Source organism: Haliotis asinina, chromosome 4 (assembly GCF_037392515.1).
Source record: "Haliotis asinina isolate JCU_RB_2024 chromosome 4, JCU_Hal_asi_v2, whole genome shotgun sequence".
Lineage (NCBI taxonomy): Eukaryota > Metazoa > Mollusca > Gastropoda > Lepetellida > Haliotidae > Haliotis > Haliotis asinina.
In genome coordinates this window covers 73,305,394-73,327,060 of record NC_090283.1, presented here as the reverse complement: position 1 = coordinate 73,327,060, position 21,667 = coordinate 73,305,394, and the positions used below count along the sequence as shown (strand labels likewise).

The following is a 21,667-nucleotide window of genomic DNA, read 5'->3' as shown; positions in this document are numbered from 1 at the left end:
GGTGAAGTAAGGGCCGAAGTGGTGTGTTGGGCAAATGGAACGTAGTTAATAGCCCAATTGCCCTCACCCACCAGGATCCCGTCCTCCACCGGGACGCAACCAACAGCAAACAGGTTGCCCAATTTGGTCGCCTTTTACGACCAGCAATGGGGTGCTGTGGACACATTCTGCCCCGGGTCCACACGGGAGAAGAGCACTTGGCGTTACCCGGCACCCACCACGAGGAGGTGGCTCTTCACGGGTGCCGAACTCAAGTAGAGGCATTGTTAGGGATAGAGCCCATTGTCTGGCGGACATGTCCGAGGATGAAATAGTGGCTGAACTTAAGGATCAGAATGTAACTTCCGTGAAACGCTTTCCTGTTAAGAAGCAGGATGGTAGCATAGTACCTGGCCATACTTACATGTTTACCTTTTCATCATGCACTCTGCCATAATCAATCAAAGCCGGTAATTTCAATATCGGAGTGGAGGTGTATATCCCCACTCCACTCCGCTGCTATTCTTGTCAAAAGTTTGGACACGGGTCTAAGTCCTGTCGAAACACTCCTCGTTGTCATCGTTGTAGTGAACATCATCAGGACTCTGACTGCAGCAATGATATTAAATGTGCCAACTGTGGAAGCAGTCATCTTTCATCTTCTAAATGTTGTCCTGAATGGCAAATGCAATCTAAGATACTTAAATTAAAGTATGAAACAAATATTTCCTTCACGTAGGCTAAAAACAAAGTCCTTAGCCAGAATCAACATAAGCCCTCTCCTACTGTGACATACTCTGCTGCTGCCTCACGACCAGAAACAATCTCTACTTCGTGTCAAACGGATTTGACCTGGATGGCATCTGAGAAACCTGAAAACCTGCATGTGAATAGTACTTCTGGCAGTCAGGGCGTTTTTACAACGTCTGCCTCTCAGACTACTAGTCACCTATCAGGTGAAGGTGTTCAACCAGCTGTAGATGTTGAAACGTCAAAAGGTGAAATGTCAAAATCACAAAGAAAACGTCTAAATCGCAGAGCAAAGAAATCTCCTGCTGATACTCCTGTAGAGGTTCACAATTTATTTGAGCCTTTGGGGAGAGATGATACTGCATCTTCACAAAACCGAAATAACGGCACACCCTCCTCTCGTACACGTGAGAGGTCTCCAATAAAACGGCCATGAGTAACGCTACAAATGTAGTACAGTGGAATTGCAGAGGGCTTAGGAATAATTTTGACGAAGTCCAATTATTAGCTCAAGATTTAAAACCACCAGCATTTAGTCTACAGGAAACATTTCTTAAACGTGATGATAAGTTTGAAATGCGTCAGTGCAACTCGTATCACTGTTTTTCACCTCCGAGGGATAAAACAACTCGAGGCGCTTCGATTTTGGTGAGACAGGGTATCATTCACGGCCCTGTTCCTCTTAAAACTAAACTTCAGGCTATTGCTGTTCGACTAACTTTACACGTCACGATCACTCTCTGTTCCTTGTACATACCACCATCCTCGACTCTTCAGCTGTCAGAACTTCAGGATTTATATTCCCAATTGCCTGGACCTTGTGTTATAACGGGAGATCTCAACGGACATAATCCTCTGTGGGGAAGCAACGATACGTATAATAAAGGTAAAATTCTTGAAGATTTTATAAGAATGAAGATTTTTATGGGTATCAACTTCTTTATGTGAGAACACAATGTTTCGGAGTTAATGCTTACTCCTCTGAGAACACAACGTTTCGGAGTTAATGCTTACTCCTTCATCAGGAGTAAGCATTAACTCCGAAACGTTGTGTTCTCACATAAAGAAGTTGATACCCATAAAAATCTTCATTCTTATGTATTTTCACTTCTAAATGACATTCAAAGACTTGAAGATTTTATGATTACACGATGCCATTTAGAAAGTGGTCAAATGCAACATATGTCATATCTGGGATTTCACTTTCTTAGTAAAGTACAAATTCTAGTACTTTTTTCGGTTGAGTCCCATCCGGGATTCGAACCCGCACCCTCAGAGTCAGGCACCTAATAAACACTTTGTGTGCTGGCGATTAGGTGCCTGACTCTGAGGGTGCGGGTTCGAATCCCGGATGGGACTCAACCGAAAAAAGTACTAGAATTTGTACTTTACTAAGAAAGTGAAATCCCAGATATGACATATGTTGAAGATTTTGTTTCTAATAATGACTTGTGCATATTTAACGACGGTTCGAACATATATCTATATCCAGCAACGGGTACATATTCTGTACTAGATTTCAATCACAGATCCAACCAACAGTCCACGGTGACCTGTGTGGTAGTGACCATTTTCCGACAGTAATCACTGCTATAAATCCAACTGATGATCTGTCGACGTCAAGATGGAATTTTTCTAAAGCTAATTGGCCTTTATTTCAGACTAGTTGTACTAAAAACTTAAAACCAGAATTTTTCAGGAACGCCCATGATGCAATCCAGTCATTTTCGGAGACACTGAAACAGATTGCTGATGATACTATTCCTAAGTCCTCTGTAAATCCACGAAAGCCATGGTTTGGAATGTAAACAGGCCAGGAAAAGTAGGAAGAAAGCAGGAGACTATTTTCGCCGACACCCTACTGTACACAATTTCGATAAAATTAACATTTTAAATGCCAAGGCTCGACGCACATTTAAGCAGAATAACCGTCAGTCTTGGAGATCCCGTGTGGACCCGGGACAGAATGTGTCCACAGCACCTCATTGCTTGTCGTAAGAGGTGACTAAATTGGGCAACCTGTTTGCCGTGGTTTGCGTCCCGTGTCGGTGGAGGAAGGGATCCTGGTGGTTGAGGGCAATAGGGCCCTGACTTCACCTAGACGGGTGGTAGAACTGGCCCGGTTCAATCAATCGGCTGGTCACGCTATGCCCTGGGCGTGGACATGTTCATGTTGACAATATATATTCCTTACATTGTATTTTGACACTGAATATTGAGGGTATTCTATTGTAAATAACAATTGCCTAGAGTCCTATGCCAGAAGGCGGTGGATCATGGGCCAATCTGGTGATATTGACCCCTGAATTATATGTTTCTTGAGAAATGTGTCATGGGCCGAACCAGCCTGGCATATGTTCTTTTAGATACCATGGCTATTCATGTCTTTATTCACTGGAGTTTAACACCTCTGTAGCCCTGGTGTTACAGGCTGGTTTCCACTGTAATGTCGTCCTTGTTGACACTCGATGGCGGGTGGGGAGCAGAGTTGTCGAATGTATGTATCCCATCATGTCACTACACATTCACTCTGGTTGTGCAAAAGCTAACAAACGTTGACATGTTGATTCTGATGATGAAATATCGACTGAAAAATCTGATTCTTGGCCTAGGTCTATCGTTGTTGCTTCTGCTGACGGTACCCCACTGAAACTCAACCCATTTGCTATCTCCAAGGGTATTGAAGGTGCCTGCGGAGAAGTGAAAAATGTCACCTGCCTTCGAAATGGTTCATTGTTAGTTGTATGTGCTCGGAGGCAACAATCTATCAATCTGCTCGGTCTTAAGCAGTTTGTTAATACACAGGTTGTCGTCTCAGTGCACAGAACATTGAACTCAAGTAGAGGAATTGTTCGAGATCGGGCGAAGTGTCTTTCGTTTATGAGTGAGGAGGAAATTGTAGCTGAACTGAGAACCCAAGGTGTTACAGCTGTGAAGCGTTTTACAAAAAAGCACGACAACAATATAATACAAACAAATACCTACCTGTTTACATTTAACCGTCCCACCATTCCAAAGTCTATTAAAGCTGGTTACTTCAACATTGCAGTGGAAGTATACGTGCCTAATCCACTCAGATGTTACAAATGTCAAAGGTTTGGGCATGGTGCGAAGTCTTGTCAGGCAAAGAGTTCTGTTTGCTACCGTTGCGGTGGCACTCATGAAAGTTCTGAATGCACAAATGAATCATACAGTTGTGTCAACTGTGGCGGGGAGCATGCAGCCTCATCTAAATCTTGCCCTGTCTTTGAACGAGAATCCAAAATACTGAAAATTAAACATACAATGTTTCTTATCACGAAGCAAAACGGTTAGTTTCTGTTTCATCTCAGACTTCGTCTATTTCTTATTCAGCTGTAGTTTCCTCTCCTCCTCTACCTGTTGTCAAACCTTCAAGAGTTTCTACTCAATGCCAAACGTCGATCAGTTGGGTGAATGATGATCAGATCATTCTGGAACAAGTTTCTTCTGAAGCAGACACATCAGTAACCGAAACACAAACAGATGTCCAACTGACACAACACTCAGAATCAGACAATGTTACAAGAGAAACTTCCTTACAATTGTCGAAGACTGAGAAGAAAGGCTAGGGCCATACAAAACTTGGAAGTGCATTCTTCTCCCTCAGCCCCCGCATTCGGTTGAACCGAATGAACCTTTTGACATGGAGGTCAGCCCTCCAGTCTCTACTCATGGGAGTAAGCGATCATCTCGTTCACCAGTTAAACCACCATGAACGGTTATCAACCAGTAATCCAGTGGAACTGCAGAGGACTTTGGGACAATTTCAATGATTTGCAATTGTTATCACAAGATCTGAAACCATCGGCATTTTGTTTACAGGAAACATATTTAAAAAGTGCAGATCAGCTGAAAATCAGACAATATGATTCGTATTATTTCCTTTCACCTACGAAGGCTAAGGCCACCGGGGGTAGTTCAATATTGGTCAAACAAGGCATAATTCACAGTCCTGTTTCTCTCAAAACACCTCTTCAAGCTGTGGCTGTTAGTATCACTATGCACATTGTTATCACATTATGCTCTCTTTACATTCCTCCATCTTATTCTCTTCAGCAAAATGAACTTCAAACACTCTATGACCAGCTCCCAAAGCCTTGTATTATAATGGGCGATCTCAACGCACATAATCCCCTTTGGGGAAGTACGCATACCAGCAGTAGGGGAAAGATTTTGGAAGAATTTTTGTCCGCCAATGATTTGTGTATTTTGAATGATACTTCTAAAACATATTTACATCCTGGTACTGGCACATACTCTTCACTTGATTTGTCACTTATAGACCCCACTCTGCTTAATGAAATTAGATGGTCAGTTCATGATGACCATTCTAAACCTTACTGATGTTCCTCCATCATCACGATGGAATTTTACAAAAGCAAACTGGTCTTTATACGAAACGCTATGTAGAGAAAAACTTCTACCTGAACTTGTTAATGGTGTTCCTGATCCTATCAAATGCTTTTCCGACGCACTAACCACTATAGCCGATGAGTGTATTCCGAAGTCCTCTGTAGTTCCCCACATCCGTAAACCATGGTTCAACAACGACTGCAAACAAGCTAGGAAGGCAAGGAAAAGGGCGGAGAATTATTTTCGTCGCCATCCTATGGTCCATAATTTCAACAAATTTAAAATCTTAAATGCTAAAGCGCGACGTACCTTTAAACAACATAAACGCCAGTCTTGTCAAAATTATGTATCTAGAATCAATTCACGTACGCGAATGAATAAGCTATGGAACATGATCCAGAAAATCAAAGGTAAGGGTTCTAAATCTAGCATTCACCATCTTAAAGACGATGACAAATTATTGACTGATAAATCAGATATTGCTAACAAACTTGGTGAAACTTTGGCTAAACATTCTTTCTCTTCAAATTATGTACCCCAATTTCAAAAATATTAAACTAGAAAACTATTAATTTCAATTCGGATAATGGAGAAGATTACAACGAATTATTTTCTGTTCATGAGCTCCATGCTGCCCTTGGGCAAGCTCATGATACTGCTACAGGTTCTGATAACATCCATTATCAGCTCCTGAAACACTTACCGCAGCCATGTTTGGAAACTCTTCTATTCATATTTGATGAAATCTGGACATCTGGACACTTTCCACCATCATGGCGTGAAGCAATTGTTGTTCCCATACCAAAACCGGGTCGGGATCATACTAACCCTTCGAATCGCAGACCTATATCCTTAACATGCTGCGTTTGCAAAACTGTGGAACGCATGGTCAATAACAGGCTAACATGGTACTTGGAATCTAATAATGTAATATCTAACATTCAATGTGGATTTCGGAAAAATCGCAGTACCATTGACCATTTAGTTCGATTAGAGTCATTTCTGAAAAATGCAATTATCAATAATCAACATGCAGTGTCCATCTTTTTTGACCTTGGAAAGGCATACGACACTACATGGAAATATGGCATTTTAAAAAGATTTGCATGATTTTGGATTACGAGGCCATTTGCCTAAGTTCATATCCGAGTTTTTAACTGACAGGCAACTTCAAGTCCGAGTGGGATCTACCCTTTCTGATCATTATTATCAGGATCAGGGTGTCCCGCAAGGCAGTATTTTATCTGTCACATTGTTCAGCATTAAAATTAATAGTCTCTCTAAGGTTTTAAATGATTCTATTGATGGATCTCTTTTTGTGGATGATTTTAACATTTCATGTCGTGGTAAAAATATGAATACTATTGAAAGGCAGTTACAATTATGTCTAAATAGAATTCATAAATGGTCGTTAGAAAATGGATTTAAATTTTAAAAGTTAAAAACAAACTGTATCCACTTCTGTAGGAAATACAAACCTCACAGAGACCCAGACTTAGTTTAAGATGGCACACCTTTACAGCTTGTAAAGGAAGCTAAATTCCTAGGAGTAATTTTTGATCACCACTTGACCTTTTTACCGCACATAAAGTATTTGAAAAATAAATGCCTGAAGGCCCTAGACTTGTTGAAAGTTGTTGCGAATACTATGTGGGGAGGGGATCAGAAAACTCTCCTTTAACTATACAGGGCACTAATCCGTTCCAAACTTGATTATGGCTCCATCGTATATGGTGGAGCCTGCAAAAGCAACCTGAAAATACTTGACTCAATTCACCATCAAGGTCTGAGACTGTGTCTTGGATCTTTCCGTACGTCTCCTGTTGCCAGTCTTTATGTAGAGGCTGATGAACCATCATTAAACCAGTGCCGCATAAAATTATCGTTACAATATGTCACAAAACTCTATTCTAGTCAGGCTAACCCTGCATATAACAGCGTTTTTGGTCCTCTTTATGAGGATTTGTACAAGAAATCTTCTCTTGTCCCGCCTCTGGGGCACAGAATTAAACCATTTATTTCTTCTGCCGGCATCGAGCTGGAAAGTGTATCTCCTTCCCGTCTTCTTTATTCTCCTCCTTGGCAGTTGGTTAGGCCACAAGTTGACCTAACATTAACATCATTAAAAAATCAGAAACTAATGAATTAAAATATAAACAAGAATATAATCAACTAAAACAGAAATATGACAATTATAAATCCTTATTTACAGATGGGTTCAAGGATGGTGGCGCAGTAGCTTCTGCCATAGTCATTGGATCCAGAACAATATCTTCTAGATTACCGGATAACAGTTCTATTTTCACAGCGGAAGCTAACGCCATCCCAAACGGAAACAATAATCTTTTCAGACTCTCTTTCTTGTCTTCAGGCTATTAAAAACTTATCATGTAAACGTCCACTTTTAATAGAAATTATTGAATTGTATAATGATCTTGCTACTGGCCAATGCGATATCGTCTTTTTTTGGTTACCCGGTCATGCAGGCATTTCTGGTAACACAATGGCTGATCTTGCTGCCAAGGCAGCACTCAACAAATCTCTGACACCACTTCCTATTCCATATTCAGATTATAAAGCTACCATTAGATCTTCTATCCGTTATCTGATGCAAAAGAAGTGGGACACCCAAGAGGGTATAAATAAACTACATGAAATAAAACCCTACATTATACCTACTTGGGTTGTCAGTCCAGATTTGAGGAGGTAATCATGCGACGATGTCGTATTGGCCATACAAGATATACATATGAATACCTGTTGAGAGGTGAGGATCCTCCGTTTTGTATCCCTTGTGATGAGAGAGTCACAGTATACAAGCACATCTTGCTTGACTGTGTTGAATTCTCCATCACAAGGGGTAAATACTTCAATATCAAAACCGTTAAGGATCTTTTTACCACTGTGAGTGTCCATTTAATTATTGGCTTTTTAAAAGAAATTGATTTCATGATTGAATTTTGATTACTGTGTTGTAGATAGATGTATTTTAATTATCGGTAGTATAAATTAGCAACTGGTATTGTTAATGGCTGCATCCTCAAAGGGGGATAAAGTATCGTAAAAGTATTGTCCTCCTGAGAGGGTATGTAAGTCCCAAAACGTTTCTCAGTTTAATTTTTGCTTACCCGATTTTTAAACGTAGTATATTTGTTCTTTTAAAAATTTGACTAAACTTTCGCACAATCGCCAACGGCTGAAAGGATGGTGTAAATCCAGCTAGGGTCCATGTAGGTAGCAAAGGTACTGTAAGTCCCCATGGACCCTGGTATGGTGATCTTCCTTCAGTTGTTGGCGGTCTATAGCCCGTTTTTATATTGTGTCGTCCTCTAGAGTTAACTTTTTAGATTAATTACTAGTTTTACATGTCTGTCTGTGATAGTCTAGTTGTTTTACTGTCCTTCGTTGCCAGTTTTTTACCATTCTCTATTAGGTACATGTATATTATTATTGGTTCTCGTCACGATATGGCTGCAATATTGCCGATGTGACGTTAAACATTAACTCACTCACTCAGTCTTGGAGAAAATATGTTTCCAAGATCAATTCACGCACACCTATTTCAAAGGTGTGGAATATGATACAAAGAATAAAGGGCAAAGGTTCCAAATCTAACGTTCAACATTTAAAGGATGGTGATGATTTATTAACGGATAAGGCTGACATTGCCAATAAACTAGGTGAAACTGTCGCCAGGCACTCATCTTCATCCAGTTATGTCCCTGAATTTCAAAAACACCTGAAACAACAGGGGAAGAAAACAATCAATTTTACCTTGGACAGTGGTGAAGATTACAATGAATTATTTTCACTGCATATGCTCTATACCGCCCTTGAACAGGCTCATGATACAGCAACAGGGGCTGATGGTATCCATTATCAGCTCCTGAAGCATTTGCCCAAAACATGTTTGGAAACGCTGCTTAATATATTTGATAATATCTGGACTACAGGCAATTTTCCAACTTCCTGCCGTAATGCCATTGTAGTCCCAATACCAAAGCCTGGTCGAGATCATACTGATCCATCTAATTACAGACCAATCTCTTTAACGAGTTGTGTATGTAAAACCATGGAGCGAATGGTAAATAATAGATTAACATGGTATCTTGAAACCAACAACCTTATTACAAATATTCAATGTGGTTTCAGGAAAAATCGCAGTACCACTGATCATTTGATACGTTTAGAATCCTTTGTGAAAAATGCCAGAGGTAAATAAACAACATGCTGTATCAATTTTCTTTGATCTCGAGAAAGCTTATGATGCCACGTGGAAGCATGGCATATTTGAATTAAAGGATTTACATGATTTTGTTTGGAGAGGTCGTATACTTCTTTTTATATCGCAGTTTTTACACGACAGGCAATTTAAAGTCCGAGTGGGTTCTACCCTGTCTGATCATTACAATCAGGATCAGGGTGTCCCTCAATGCAGTATTTTGCCTGTCACATTATTTAGTATTAAGATCAACAGTTTATCAAAGGTTTTAATGATTCAATTGATGGATCACTTTTTGTGGATGATTTTAATATCTCTTGTCGTGGTAAAAATATGCATGCTGTTGAAAATTTTCTATATCCAAAACTAACTGTATACACTTCTGTAGAAAATATAAACCTCATAAGGGCCCAGAGTTAACCTTAAATGGCTCTCCCATCAAGGTGGTAAAGGAGGCCAAGTTCATGGGCTTAATTGTTGACTCCCATTTAACATTTCTGCCACATATTAAATCTCTTAAAGCTGAATGCTTCAAGGCGCTCGATTTGTTAAAGGTTGTATCCAATTCAAAGTGGGGAGGGGATCAGAGTACTCTCCTTCACTTATATAGATCACTTGTCCGCTCTAAACTATGGCTCAGCTGTATATGGTGGAGCCTGCAAAAGTAACCTTAAACTTTTAGATTCAGTCCATCATCAAGGTCTAAGACTTTGTCTTGGTTCCTTTCGAACGTCACCCATTGAGTCTCTACGTCGAGGCTGATGAGCCATCCCTTGATCAACGCCGTATAAAATTAGCCTTTCAGTACGTGACAAAACTACATTCCAATCTGTCAAACCCTGCCTATAACTGCATCTTTAATCCCCTTTTTAAGGAACTGTACAACAGAAAAAAAGTTCTCTTGCAACTGGCTAATACGACATCGTCTTTTGTTGGTTACCCGGCCATGTAGGCATTTCTGCCAAGGCAGCACTACTTGACTGTGTTGAATATTCCATCACAAGGGATAATTATTTTAAAACACAAACTATGAGGGACCTTTTTAACAATATTATATAGTTCTCATTTAATTATTCCTTTTTTTTAAAGAAGTAGATTTGTTAAATGAATTGTAAATAGCTAAACATTTTATTATTGAAAGTTCGAATTGGTACTTCAGATTGTCAGTGGCTGTACCCTCGAGGGGGGTTAAAGTACTGTAAAATTATTGTCCTCCTGAGAGGGTACATAAGTCCCAAATCATTCACAGTCATTTTCAACTTTCCAATTTGTAATCGTAGCATATCAGTATTTATAATGTATGGCTAGATGTGTCTAAACTGATGTATCTAAACTGCTAGCGGCTGAGGGGATGGTGTAAATCCAACTAGGGTCCATGCAGGTAGCAAAAGTACTGTAACTCCCCATGGTCCCTAGTGTGGTGATCTACCTTCAGCTGTTGGCAATCTACAGCCCATTTTTATATTGTATTGTCCTCTGTAGTTGAAATGTTTTAGACCTAAATACTAGTTTTACATTTTCTGTGATATTCTAGTTGGTTTTACTGTCCTTCGTTGCCAGGTTTTTACAATGTGACATTGATTAATGTGTAGTTTTATAATTAATCGTTCTCGTGACGATATGGCTGGAATATTGCCGATGCGACGATAAATTTTAACTCACTCACACTCCTATAAGACAAAATATAAAGACCTATACCGACTTCGTTATTTTTTAGTCCTAACGGTTTTGTTTTGTTTTTTATATATATACGTATATCCCAAGTTCCTTTTTTTAGTATTGTGATCTGCAATCTATAGCTTATTACCTACTGTGTGTATCTATAATTCTAGGTATACTGGTTCTATATCCGTGGTGTTCTGGGGTTTTTTTTCACCGTCTTTCGTCCACTTTTTATATTCGAGTTTACACGCATACGACATTACAATTTGGCAGTGAAATCTGGCTTAATGGTTACCTGTTAACCTCCTACGTTGTAGACGATGTTTCCGAAATCATAAAAAGCATTATGACGGTAGCTGTCACATACCCACTCTGTGTTTTCTCGCATGGGTGAGTTTAGTTTTACGCCGCACTCAGCAGTATTGCAGCTATGTCATTGGTAAGTAAATAATCGAGTCAGACAATCCAGTGATCAGCATTAGCATCGATTTATAGACTGGGATACTATGACATGTGTCAACCAAGTCTGACCACCCGATCCCGTCAGTCGCCAGTCGTCAGTCAACAAGCATGGGCTATTGAAGACCAGTTTTAAACCGGAACTCCAGAAGTGATAAACCACAATGAAAATTGAACCAAGAGCTGAGAAAATGAAAACCACCTTTCACTGGAGGGTAGTCAGACATGTCACAATATTTTTAACCCGAACGACAAACAGGACAACCACGTTAAACGATGCATGTGATGTCGATCACTGTTTGTCTGGTCCAGACTCGTGTATTTGCAGAAAGGCACCGTCTCATAGCTGGACTATTGCAGAGTGCTGCCATATACAAACAAACAAAATGAGATGATAAATAACAATCAGTTCTTTTCTGTGCATTGTGTGACACCGCGTTTTCTTACTGTTGGTAGAAGCATGCACCTCCTGAGCGTTCTAATGAAGTTACACTCCGTACTTTTATAATTGGAGAAATCAGTATTGTTTTCCTTAACAAAATTACGTCGATAGTTTACCACGGGTGAAATCATGTATTCCTTATATATATATTTTGCAACACATGACAAGGATTCGATTCCCCACGTGGGTACTACGTGTGAAGCCCACTTTTTGGTGTACCCGCCGTGATAGTGCTGGAATGTTGCTAAAAGCGGCGTAAAACCAAACTCACTCACTCAATCATTCATAACAAGGAATCCTTCCATTTTGTTTGAAACCCTACTAATTCTGTTGAAGCAATTTATAATGTCATAGTATATATATTTATAGACAAAGAATAAGACAACTGGTGATTTGAATGAAGGTATTTTTCTTATAAGCATTGACTGTGTATTTCACTTGGTTCGCTTGAGGCGTAAATAGGAAAATCGAAAGCAGACTGTGCGTACACAAACGTTACCATGTCGGATTCTCGATTCATACGAGGGGGATATCATGGCGGCGGTCATGACCTTCAAGTCATCAACTCTATGAGCATTGATCTACGTGATTTCGGGTACAATAACATTTGTCAACCAAGTCAGCGACTCTCACAACCGATCCCGTTTGTCGCCTCGCATGGTACAATGTCTGAAGTCCATTCCGGTGTCACCTGCTGTTGCTGGAATATCTTTATAAAAGGCATAAACCCAAAATCACTCATTATATACTTCGAAACTTTGTTTCAGATGATGGTCCGTTTGGTTATCTTGCTGTGCACCGTTACTGTGTCTGCCACTGTATCCGGCGAGATTGAACTGACGAGCAATTACAAAGCCTTCAATGACTGCAAGCAGGGGTTGATCCTACCACAGCGTCCATTCCTTGTCATAACCACCTTGTCCGTTTTGGACTGCGCCGCAACATGCTCACGAACGTCCGGCTGTTACTCGTTCAACGCATGCACAGAACCAGACTCGTCCATTCAATGCAGACTGATCGCTGCCTTCTCAACAACTGGCTGTGCTGGGCTTGTGGCACAGAGTAATTGCCGATACAAGCAAAACCACCATGCTGCCTCACTGGTAAGATCTCTTGCATATATAAAGGGCGATAAGATTAGATTTAAAATAAAGTATGGCTGTGTTCCCCAACATATGTGCATCACATCTGAAACAGAATTAGAAAGTATTGTAGGACATTTGATTGAATATCCGAATTTGAATTCTTTCCAGTTGTATTTATTCTCTCAAGCAGAACCTGAAACGTATTAGGTACACCCCTTCGGCAGATCATGTAGTACCTGAAAACGAATAGGTACACCCCTTCAGCTGATCATGTAGTACCTGAAACGCAACAGGTACATGCCTTGAGCAGATCATGTAGTACCTGAAACGCAACAGGTACATGCCTTGAGCAGATCATGTCATCAGAGACGACATCAACACTTAGGTCTCATTGCATCAGATACAGTGACATGCTTCAGAGCAGCTTCATACTCGATAGATGAAAAGAAGGTAACCACCCGCCATTAACACACTACCTGTATGTGGATTAGTAATATTTCTCTGACTCCGCGAAGCATTCCTGTCGTGCGACGATGGCCTGTAAATAAACCAGACAATCAAGTGATCGATGAATCACATTTTGAATTAGCTGCTATTTGCCCGTACATTTTGTCTCTATACTGATTATACAAGCCAAATTCATTTGTTCACATATTGGTGCGTCTTTCCACAGCAAGTTGGAGACACCCATGTTCCTTTTCAGTATTACTGAGAACACTTGTATTGATTATCCACCGTTTTCATGCCTTGAACCTGGATTGTGACTTTATGATGAACCGAAATGTTCATTACATTATAAATTAGCATCCAAATGAATGCCACCAAATATTTTTTGTGTGCACAATTTCCGTTTTAGTCGTCTAAATTCGGGGTTTTCTTTCAGAAAATACAAAAAACAAATGTTCACTGGGAATTGACATGTTGTGTTCGAGATTTTCTTTCGAGATGTGCTTTTATCTATTTTCAAAGAGACTGACAATTATTTGGACAATTTACAGTCAGTTTTACTTTGGTGGCGTCTCTTTTGGCCTCTAGTTTACTGTAAAAAAAATATGGATTTTGGTGACGATCCCCTTATTCGCTTCTGACGTACACATGGGTTGCTAAAGATCAGAGATGTTTCTTTGGTGTCTTTCAGATGGCTGCAAATCCCTGTTATAATGGGGGAACATATGACAACAGCGCCTGTTCATGTGTATGGGGTTTCGCTGGGACAACGTGTGAGAGAATAATTAGAAGTAAGTGAAAGTTGAGGCTATCAATGGAATCCTTTTTTGGGGGGGGCTCACGGTACCACGTGATAACTACCAGTGAGGTTGCAGGGTTTTAGGTGCTAAATGTAGATATATAACATTAACATGCATTTTACAGTTAATTTCAAAGGCACAGAGTCACGCCTTTCGAAAATATTTTGGCCTATATTTTATAATCACAAGTTGTGCACATAATATTCGTAAAGAGCGCTTTAAGGGGCATGACTCTATGGGGTTTGCCTGAAATATTGTTCGGCCGGTAGAGGACACGAAAGTCGATTTAATGCAACTGTTATTAATTCATTCGGACTATATAATTTAATATTGTAATCAAAATACGTACTTCTGGTGGAAGTTAATTAGGTGGTACCTTCCCTAAAGGCTAATAATTATTAGTGTTATTGAGCGGAATACATTATTAATGTTTGTAGAAATGCGGTGTGACATTGTGCTTTTACGAACAAGTAAGCATTTCGGTGAATAAGGTAGACCTGTACTTTTATCTCATTTTACATTTAAGTATTAAACATAGGCACCCGACTCTGATATATTTATAAGTATGATCGATATATCTAAGATATGAGAAAAGTGTGTCAGTAAATCGAAACAAAATGGCGGCTCACCTAGCCTCGGTTTCAGTCTGACAAACGCTTCCATCGCTTTGACGTTTGAATAAACTGAAGAGTTTATACTCAGCTGACCTCTGTAAAGTACTTTGCGTATCACTAACCTGGTGATTTTATTCCCATTTAAAGCTTTCAATAATTTACCGTCTGTTCTCACACGAAGTCAGGACATATACCTGGAAGTAAACAAATCTTAGGATACAGATCCGCACCGAATAGCAGAACGAGTCTCTGATTGGACAATATAGTTGCGCGTTGAAAGAGGTGGGGATAATAGAAGACGCTTTCAAGTCAGAGACTCGCTCTACTGTTCGGTTCGGGTTTGTAGCCTGAGATTTGTACTATGGTATTAAGTACATGTCATATGAAACTGTTACTACTATATCAGGTAGTAAGTAATTTTTTGATAAAAGTATATCTGCGTAACGTTGTAGAGAAGAACCTTATCGCTGAGACTGTTTTCAGTCGGTGTTAAGACATGGGAGTTACGGTCACCTTAGTGCTAAGGTCAAGTACTGTTGTCATCACACTAACACATGACCGCACTAGTTTTCCCGTATATTTAAAGAACTCTTTATAAGCTTTGCATCGCAGTGTTTTAGAAGAAACCTGGAAAAATTTTCAAGGAACACTTGTGCCTTCAAGTGTTCCCTTATTTGTTTCCCTAAGTATAATATCACGAGGAGGTTTCCAAATAGGAAAGTGAAAGTAAATCAAGAAATCGGTTCATAGTGAAATTAGTAATGGTGTACATACCCCATTCTGATCAACGAAGACACTAACGAACTCTACGGAAACACATGCTTGATCCTGAAAGCATTCCCTCGTCAGGCCGAAAACCACATCGATTTCCCACATGGATGATTTGTGAAGCCCATTTCTGGTGTCCCTGACAAGATCTTGCTGGAATATTGCTAAAAGCGGCGTAAAATATTGCTCAGCCTGTCAGTCAGGGTCGGATATTAAACGTACCTGTTAACACCCCTTGTACGTTCCGAGTGAGTGAGTGAGTGAGTGAGTTTTGTTTTACGCCACACTCAGCGGTATCTCCAGCTACATGGCAGCGGTCTGTAAATAATCGAGTCTGTACTAGACAGTCCAGTGATCAATAACATGAGCATCGATCTATGCAACTGGGATCCGATGACATGTGTCAACCAAGTCAGCGAACCTGATCACTCGATCTCGTTAGTCGCTTTCTACGGTAATCTGGATACTGAAGAACAGTTCAAACCCGGATCTTCGCTGGTAGATAAGAGGTCGCAAAATCGTTTTCGCTCGATAGATGCAGCATGCAGCATGCAGCTTGAAATCTGTCAGCTACGAAACTTCTCGTACGATAATAGTCGGCCAAACAAACACAACAAAGGCAGATAACACTGAATTACTCTGGTTGCCTGAACACTAAAATAATATTTGACATTGTACGAGTGATTCATTATTTTCTGGCACTTGCAATTAATCTATTGCAACATAATACATTATGTCAACATAACCTCCGATGGCTCGAAATACCTCTACTTCATGTCAACACAAAGGTTGTCCCTGTTTGATGATTCACGATGCATCTGGCTCACAGGTTACACCTGTTATGTGTTTTTGTGTTTTTTCAGTGCAGTTCTGTAACGCACAGTTCCGTACCAGCGACAGAGCCTCGTTCTGAGATTTCCATGATTTCCAGGTTTCCATTTGTCAGAGCTCGCTGTACGACACAGCACGCTGTACGACGTGTTTGCTAGGATTGGGAGGAGCGTTCTCATGCAATATGTGCTTAGATGTGTCATATTATACTGATTAATATTTATGTATCCAGTTAAATGAATTAGTCTAAAACATTCTGGACTGGTTATTGTACTAAGTTGCGCAATAGAACGAACCCAGTCAGCAAGAAACGAGACTGTTGAATGACGAGTTATATTATCTGATGTCATTCGTTTCAGTTGAATAAGCATTTAACAATAACCATGTAAGTATCCACCTCGATGTTCAAAATGGCATCATCGATAATAGAATGTCACTCTGTCTTTAACTTCCATTATAGCCTTTCGATCTGTAAGCTTCATTGTATTGTTAATTCAGGCTGCAGAGAGGCATACCTCCTTGGGGTACGTGGAATGGGCTTCTACGAAATCCAACCGTTCGGCTCCCCTAAAACCTACATTGTATATTGCAACTGCATGTGGGTGGGCACCATCTACGCCTTCAAGAGAATAATCCCCCCTCCCCCATCATGTCAACCTATAAACTACAACAAAACGTGGGAGGAATACAAAAGCGGATTCGGCGACATCAACTGTGAGTACTTCCTCGGGCTGGAGACCATCTACCAACTGAACACGTATGAAAAATACCAATGGAACATATACAACCTGATCGACGGCAAGCCGTTTCCAGCAGCAAGTATCTACCTCGAGAGCACAGTTCTTCAATCCGAGTCGACTGGTTATAGAATTGATTTTATTCGAGTTTTCACCCAATCTTGGGAGCATGGAGATGACAAATTTGACAACAGCCAGAAGCCAAGATCCTTCTGTACTTTTGATCGAGATTGTGGAGGGTGTGCGAGTCAGGTTGGAGGGGGGTGGTGGTTCACTGGCAGTTGTGAGGGTGGGGCGATTACTGCTCCACCCGATCAGATGTACTGGCCGGTTCACGGAGTTGACAAGGTCATTAACGAGACGTATATACAGCTGGATCACATGTCATACTACTGAGGCTCAATTCATTGTACGATTTGGCGATTTGGTTTTATTCATTTGTGGAAGAACAGAACTTCTTGGGCCTTTGAGTTTTGGTGGGGTAAGTTGAGGGAATGAGCTCAATATGAGCTCTGAACCTCACATAAAAGCATTGACCTGAAGATATTGAAATTGTATAAATTTTGACACAATAGCCTGACGCGTTAGAATGTGTAACTACGTTTTCTTGACTTTATTACTTGCTGGCCGATTTATTTGGATATTTTAGCTGTCAGATATGTTTTTCAAACTATAGGCCCAAAGCATCCTGCAACACCCTTGTGAGAAACGTAATTTCTTGTTTATTCAACTGTTAGAAGCAAAATCTTTTTAAGTATTTAAGCAAATTATTACTAGGGGAGCAATATCACGTTTTAATAATTGCAACATACAACTGGAATGCTACAATATTTGCTTGTAAGAACTCACAGTAATGTGTGTTTGCATTAACGGACAAGGTATGGGACTACATTTGTAAGACATTTGATACAGAATCATCATGTCATATCAACAGCTCTAAAGCACGCCTAAATATATACAGTTTATCATATGTATAGTGGACACCTGGGCCTAGATATTGACGAAGCTCTCTTATCGCTACAATAGTCGTAATAGTTTCATGTACGACACTTACGACAATCTCAGCGCTAAGAGAACTTCGAAAATCTCGGTCGAAACTATTAACGCATGTCTTCTTCACATCGACTTTTATTGAAATTATTTAATTATTCAACGTTCTTGCTACTAGCAAACACGACTTCGTTTTTTGTTGGTTATCGAGCCATGTTTGAATTCCGGGTAATACGCTGACTGAAACTACAGCAGCACTCAACATATCTGTGACACCACTTCTCATCCCGTTCAGTCTATAAGTCAATTATTAAATGTTACATTAGAGTTCTAAAACAAAAGAAATGAGTCTCCAAGTAGGTACCAACAAGAGTCCGAAATGACATATTTCGGTCACAAGGGATACATGTTTCAGTGTTAAAACCAGGATAATGTTAGTTGTTATTTATCATTGACTTTGTAAAAGAAATAGAACTGCTTGGTTTGATAGAAAATGTTTTGTAAATAGACAAATAGTACAATCGTGACCATGCACTAAGCAAACGTACTGTAAGCCCCAAGTTCGCATGTATGGCGATCTGCCATAAGTTGTTGTTACATCTGTAGGCTGTATGTATTACATGTACATTGTCATTAGATTTAGATTTATGTAATGTTAGTTTTGCATCTATATCTGGGATGGACTAGTTGTTTATAAGTTCTCAGTTTATGCGCATAGCTTGTTTTAGTCACGATATTGTTGAAATACTGCCGTTGAGACTATACCCCCTCATTCATATGCCCTTATTCTCATTGTCATATTGCCTTTCCCACTCCCACACCAACACTCATTGTAATGCTAACTGCCCGCCTCCCCACTCTCTGACACACACACACACACACACACACACACACACACACACACACACACACACACACACACACACACACACACACACACACACACACACACACACACACACACCATTATTTTAACAAGGTCACGCATACCTCAACTCTCCGCCTCTCACACATCCTCAATTTCTCATAAACTCGCGCACGGTCACGCGCACGGTCACGCACACAGCCACACACACACAGACACACGTGCACACGCTCTCTCTCACACACACACCTCTAGCCAACATACGCTCACTTTCACATACACAAACTCACTCACTCACACACACACACTCTCTCTCTCTCTCTCTCTCTCTCCGTCTCTCTCTCGATGACTTTGCTGAACACGTCATCAGTTCCCAATTGCGCAGATCGATGCCCATGCTATTGATCACTGGACTGCCTTGTTCAAACTCGATTATTTAAAGAACGCCACCATACAGCCGGAATATTTCTGAGTGCGGCGTAAAAATACACAAATTCATTCACTCACTAGCCCTTTCACGCCAACGGTCACCCTCTCATTGTCATTATCACACTCCCCTTTTCACGCTTTTACTAAATTTCTCTCCCTCCCCCTACACCAACACGGCGGCATCTCGTGCCTGGCAACATGTCACTGAATTAACAAATATAAGATACGCTGGGAGACTACAAATGATGCACAGAAAAAGTGGATTTTTTTAAACATATTATCTGACAAATATCTTATTTCGACAAAAAGAAATCATTCGTGAACAGGCAAAATGAAGTACAACAGTCGGCACAGCAACTGTACGTGTCTGTATGTAAACATTTAAGCAAAGATATTTTACATATTTGGAGTCACCATGTTACACAGATTTATTATTAATAAAATCATTCATATACGGATTGTATTTCTCAATTATTGATTACATATATTTCTGATTAGCATACAGGGCCTAAATTTTCGAAGATCTTTTAGCGCTAAGATAGTCGTAAGTTAATGTTATGTATGGCCTTTACGACTGTCTTAGCGCTAAGAGAGCTCCGAAAATCTAGTTCCAATATCAGAAGTTTTAGTGTGTATGTGTGCGCTCGTGTGCATGCGCATGCATGTGTGCATGTAAACATTATCGCTGTAACTGTAGTACAAAGAGCTCTCAAAACGTTGTGAGCCTCTCCGGGGCACTGATCTAAATACAGCTGTTTTCATGTTTTATTTTGCTACACAATATCTGTCAAGCGAATTGGTTTGCAGTATTCCAGCCTCACGGTCCCTATTTTGTTTGACTTTTTATCTTTGTACCCCCGAAATGAAAAAAATGCAATAAATGCATCACAAACTTTTGGAAACAAAATTTGCAAGAAACATTTTGTGTGTTTGAGATAGGTAGAAGTCCGCTAGCACCAAACTTGAATTTTAAATTACAGTTTGCTTGTTAAGGTGGTTTGCCCCTTTCATGTTTACTGAAAGAGCTTATTTTGGAGACGCTCGCCACCCCCTTCTAGATGACGTAATCACAAGGACATAACTGATTCTAATGTTTTCACTATTCGTACATGATGTCATGGGTTCAAACTAAATACGGAATGGTCACCCAAGTGTCAACGCCCAAAATACTGTGAACAGTGCCTGCTTGAATATCTGGACACAATGTTTTGAAAGATCAAAACGGGAGTGTCCTTAAAAACAACTGTCTGAAGCTAAACCAAGCAATCCAAATGTTTGTCTGTTGACTGGAATTCAAGTAATACCAATCTGAACATATTATACATGATATCTGACGACATACTATTATCCAAGAGGTACCAAATGATATAAAGTCATTTTCTGCAGTTATTTTACAAATATTCAACGCCAGTATACCATGATGACTAATATCTTGTGGACCACATAACCCACATATGTGACACTTGGGTATGGCTTTAATTTGCCAATGATCCCTTCAAAATTAAATGGAAACATTAGACATCTAGAATACAGCTAGACTCACTACCTTTTCATAACCCCTCGTAACTATGGTCGTATACCATAAATTCACCGAAACTCTTCTTCATGGAGGGGGTAGGGAGCCGAGTGGTTAAAGCGTTCGCTCGTCACACCGAAGAACCGGGTTCGATTGCCCACATGGTTACAGTGTTTGAAGCCAGTTTGTGGTATGGATGGAGTATTGCTACAACCATACACTATTTCTTCCTCACTGACTGTATCAGACGATGAATCTGACGTTGATGCAGCTTTAACTCTTGATGGAGGGCTTGTTCCATAACATCAAGACTGTCCCAAACATGTTTTATGGGACTGAGATCTGGACTCCTGGCAAGCCAAGGTGGATGTCTGTCGTAATCATAAGACGTTGTTTCATTCACAGCCGTGAATGAGCACGTGGATGAGTGAGTATGGTTTTATGCCGCGTTTGGTCATATCACAGCGGGGAACATTAGAAATGGGCTTCACACATTGCACCCATGTGGGGAACCGAATCCGGGCCTCAGGCGTGACGAGAGAACGATTTAACCACTAGGCTACCCCATCGCCCCGAATAAGCATATGGCAACCTGCGCAAAAGCTGCACAAACATTGTGTCCTGCTCGGAAAACATTCACGCCTAATTTGCCTACCATATCTTCATTACATTGCACCTGTGATAGAATCGACCAAAC

General features: G+C 40.3%; 1 protein-coding gene across 1 annotated transcript in view; it reads left to right on the top strand.

Moving 5' to 3' along the window:
- LOC137282724 (angiopoietin-4-like) overlaps positions 1–19,905 on the top strand; it is a 58,301-nt gene extending 38,396 nt beyond the window's left edge. The window contains exons 2-4 of the mRNA XM_067814511.1: positions 12,656–12,991; positions 14,112–14,211; positions 16,932–19,905. Coding sequence (XP_067670612.1) covers positions 12,656–12,991; positions 14,112–14,211; positions 16,932–17,566 — 1,071 coding nt within the window. The 3' untranslated portion in view covers positions 17,567–19,905. The remainder of the gene's footprint in view (positions 1–12,655; positions 12,992–14,111; positions 14,212–16,931) is intronic.
- Positions 19,906–21,667: the final 1,762 nt, after the last annotated feature.